Raw genomic sequence first — 3,593 nt, forward strand, 5'->3', positions numbered from 1 at the left:
AAAGACAAAAGACCTTGATCGTTACTTGTGTGGAACACAAATACTGAATTTTCAAAACCATGGAGTAAATCAAAGATTTAGATCATTGGTGAAGAACTGCAACAGTCAACCCTCCCCTCCCCCCCCAGTTTTTGTAAATGTGGATAGGAAATTTGAAAAGCCTAAAGAGCAATAGAAAAAAAAGGAAACAGAAAACACCATGGTCAAAAGACCAGGGAAAAGGTTTAGTCCTGCAATGTTTAAGTTGATGGCAAAATCCTGATGTATCCTACAGTAGATCAGTGATACAGGATTGGATGAAAACAAATGAGGTAAGATGATGTGAGAACGTTCAGATGGCATTTTAAGAGGAGCAGGAAAAAGGCTTAGAATTGCAGATTCTGCACAAAGGAATTATCTGAAAAACAAGATATATCTGGGGATTACTAACAGTATTATAAATTACATCAGAGTCCAGTTACTCCAGATTTATGGTAACATACATAGAAGACATTCAATTTTATTTATCAAAGTACAGCTCACAGTTACCAGTTTTGAACTGCTTGTTGTGTTCATAAGTAACTGATTTATTTCTTGTCATCTGACCATGTAATTTCATAATCTGCATACACTTTCTTCAGTATGTCTACAGTTACTGAATGATCTGCTTTTCCATAACCCTGCAAGAAAGAACAAGTGCTTATTAGACACATTGAGAAAGTAAGTCCACAGAACAACTGAGTTATTTGCAATAAATTATGCAGTTATATATTGATACTTCAAGTAGTTCACATACAAATCAAATATAGGTTCTAAAGAGTTATTCTTGCAGTATCAGGTTTTATTTTTCTGTTGTACCCTCCAATTTGCATGCAATTTGTCCCACCCTGATTTGTAGAAAATAAATGAGATGCAGTCAAGCAATCTCAAATACTAGAGGATGCATTTTCCACATTGATTTCTCCAGCAGAAAGCTTGTTTTAAAATGTTCCCAACCTCTCAGCTACCAAAGTTATCAAATATTCTTTTAAACCACAGAGATTGCATTGACCCATTTGAATGTATGAACACAAAAACAACTGATTTGGCTCAGCTGAAGGAAAAGGGAGTAAGAAGCCACATGTGTCAACAGCTGAGTACTATTCTAGCCACTAAAGAAATTACAGTCTTTATGTTTTATTTGCAATCTTGCCTTAGCTGGTAATGGCGTAATTTTAAGTATCTGTGCTCTTCAGCCACTTCAACTACAAAGTAAGGCAAGGTCAGATGACCCATGTGATTTTTAACCTGCATTTAAATCACTGATCACAGTGTTACTCTTTCACTGAAATTTGAGAGTGTTGTGGTCGAAGGGGCCTTTCCATTGTCTTATACAACTTAAGGTATCTTCATTCCTTATTTTAGAACTAACTTTTTCCCCTGACAAAAAGCCTTTACTGCACAACGGTGCAGTCTACTGATAAAAATCTGTTTTACAGGTTACTTTCTTTTCGGTCTACCAAGTTAAATGTTTCATGCAAAATATTACTGGAAAAAGAGAGCTCTGCTTATCAGAACATGCACTCCTATTCATCACTGACTCTGCCCCAAGAGGAACAGCTTAAGTAAACCAGCATTTAAACTGCACAGGTTAAAATTATTGATGCATTGTAAAATACAAGCTTTTCAAAAATACTAGATAATACAGTTGTGTGTGTGTCACATACTGCAGGTTAATACTGTCAGTTGCAAGCAACAGACCTACAGGTTACTCTTGCACTTTAAAGACCCCATCTGGCTTTGCAAATAATAGCACAGCATCTACTTCAACAGAAGTCAATGACTATTTCTCTGGTTTTCATGAAACACCAAGACAGTGCTGTTTTGGAGTCTGACAACAAATCTCCAAGTAAAGAGAAGCATTAAAACAATGTAATAATAAACTAACTTCTGAATTTCCAGGTCTCTCCCCAACAAGAGCCCTCATGGTAATAACACTTTCACATGGTGCTCATCTGTAAGCATCAAGGTACCAAAAGCAGGAAAACAAGGTATTTTCCACAGACATTGCATTACAAGAGCAAGACTTGACCACTGCCTCTAACACTAAATTGGCAGCTGAATTAATACAGGTGTCAAGTCTCATCTAAAAATGCACTTATGATAAGGACCTGCAATCAAGAATTTACTAGAATAAGCATTATACACTGCCTTCCCACCCCATACAAATCCTAGAGTTCTTTTTTCCTTATGATTCCATGTGGCAAGAGTTACCTTGGAACAAAACCAGTACTAACATTTAAAAACACTTAATACATTCAAGGCCCAACCTGCACTGTTCATCGAAGGTAAGCAGATTCAAAGTAACTGTCATTTTCCATAAAAAAATAATTTTATTTCATAGAACGATTTTCTTCTTGCCTGCATTAGAAGCTTAAAATCTTTACTCACAGTATTACTACAGAAGCAGCTATACTTCATCACAGAGCAATACCAGAAACAAACTATGGCATGTTCCCTAAATTCAAGAAATCATTGCCACTTATTGAGTCTTTCATAAAGGAACTGAACTTACACAGAACAGTAACAGGTAACAGAAATGCTCTAGTTTCCATATTCTTGGAAGCTATTTTTATTCCCACAAAATGCATTTATGTGAAACTACATCTTCACCTACTAAAATTCACCACACCTAAACTAGGTCTACTCTTCTCACCCAACACATACACAGAACATTCACAATTTAGCTCTCATCACTACCAAACAACATTTTTCTTGGCAAATAAAGATCACAAAATAGCTGGATCAAGACCCTGAGGCTACAAATGGGCTATTCCTGCTCTAGCAGTAGGACTAAAAGATTCTGAGTCAAGAGATGCTAAATTCCATTTTTATTCTTGATTGTAACTTAACATTGGTATTACTCAGTATTAAGTTATCTATTATTTTTGCTTTGGTCTCCTGCCCTTAAAACTAGTGTTTTTCTAATCTGTCTCACCAGTGAGCCAGGCACGTTTCCCAGTTACTGTTTACACTGTGATTCAAATTCCCAAAAGGCACCACACTATAAAAAAAAAAAAAAAAATCCCAGAACAGAGATTAAAGGATTTGAACGAATACAAGAGATGTACTTACTGTAGAAAGCCCAAATACCCTAATTTTCTTGTCTTTGCTATTATGATCAATTTTCCCTCCTCCAAGGCACTTGCACTCATATCCCAACTTTTCCATCTCAGGATTTACTTTTTCAAATATATGATCTGCACAAGAAGAACGGTTACAGGCATTAGAATACACACTAGGCATCAAGTACTCTAGAACTCTTCAGCTATTTTCCACTCATTTTCCTCCAGTTCCCTTCTTTCACCTGCAAGAGAGGGAGGTTTCTCTTGACAGACAGAAAAGCTGTAATTAAGGTTCTCTGTGTCAGGTTTTTTTTATTTAGTTAACACATCTCGTTCCCCTAGATGAGGTTTGTCAGGTTTGGAAATGACATCTGACAGATACCGAGCCGCTTTTCACATTCGCATTGAGGCACCTACCGGGGGGCGGGGGTGGAAGGGGGCTTCTGAGCTACGCCCGCTGATACAAACCACCACAGGCCAGGGACTCCGCCTCAGATTTGTGAGGCTTAT

General features: G+C 37.2%; 1 protein-coding gene across 1 annotated transcript; it reads right to left on the reverse strand.

Moving 5' to 3' along the window:
• Window positions 1–566: 566 nt before the first annotated feature.
• On the reverse strand, window positions 567–3,218 carry LOC104623371 (14 kDa phosphohistidine phosphatase-like; the record flags this gene model as incomplete). Its single annotated transcript, XM_010290446.1, has 2 exons — window positions 567–659; window positions 3,094–3,218. Coding segments are annotated over 2 exons (218 nt in total), but the record flags the coding sequence as incomplete, so codon positions are not given.
• Window positions 3,219–3,593: the final 375 nt, after the last annotated feature.

Source organism: Phaethon lepturus, unplaced genomic scaffold, assembly GCF_000687285.1.
Source record: "Phaethon lepturus isolate BGI_N335 unplaced genomic scaffold, ASM68728v1 scaffold21457, whole genome shotgun sequence".
In the NCBI taxonomy this organism is placed as follows: domain Eukaryota; kingdom Metazoa; phylum Chordata; class Aves; order Phaethontiformes; family Phaethontidae; genus Phaethon; species Phaethon lepturus.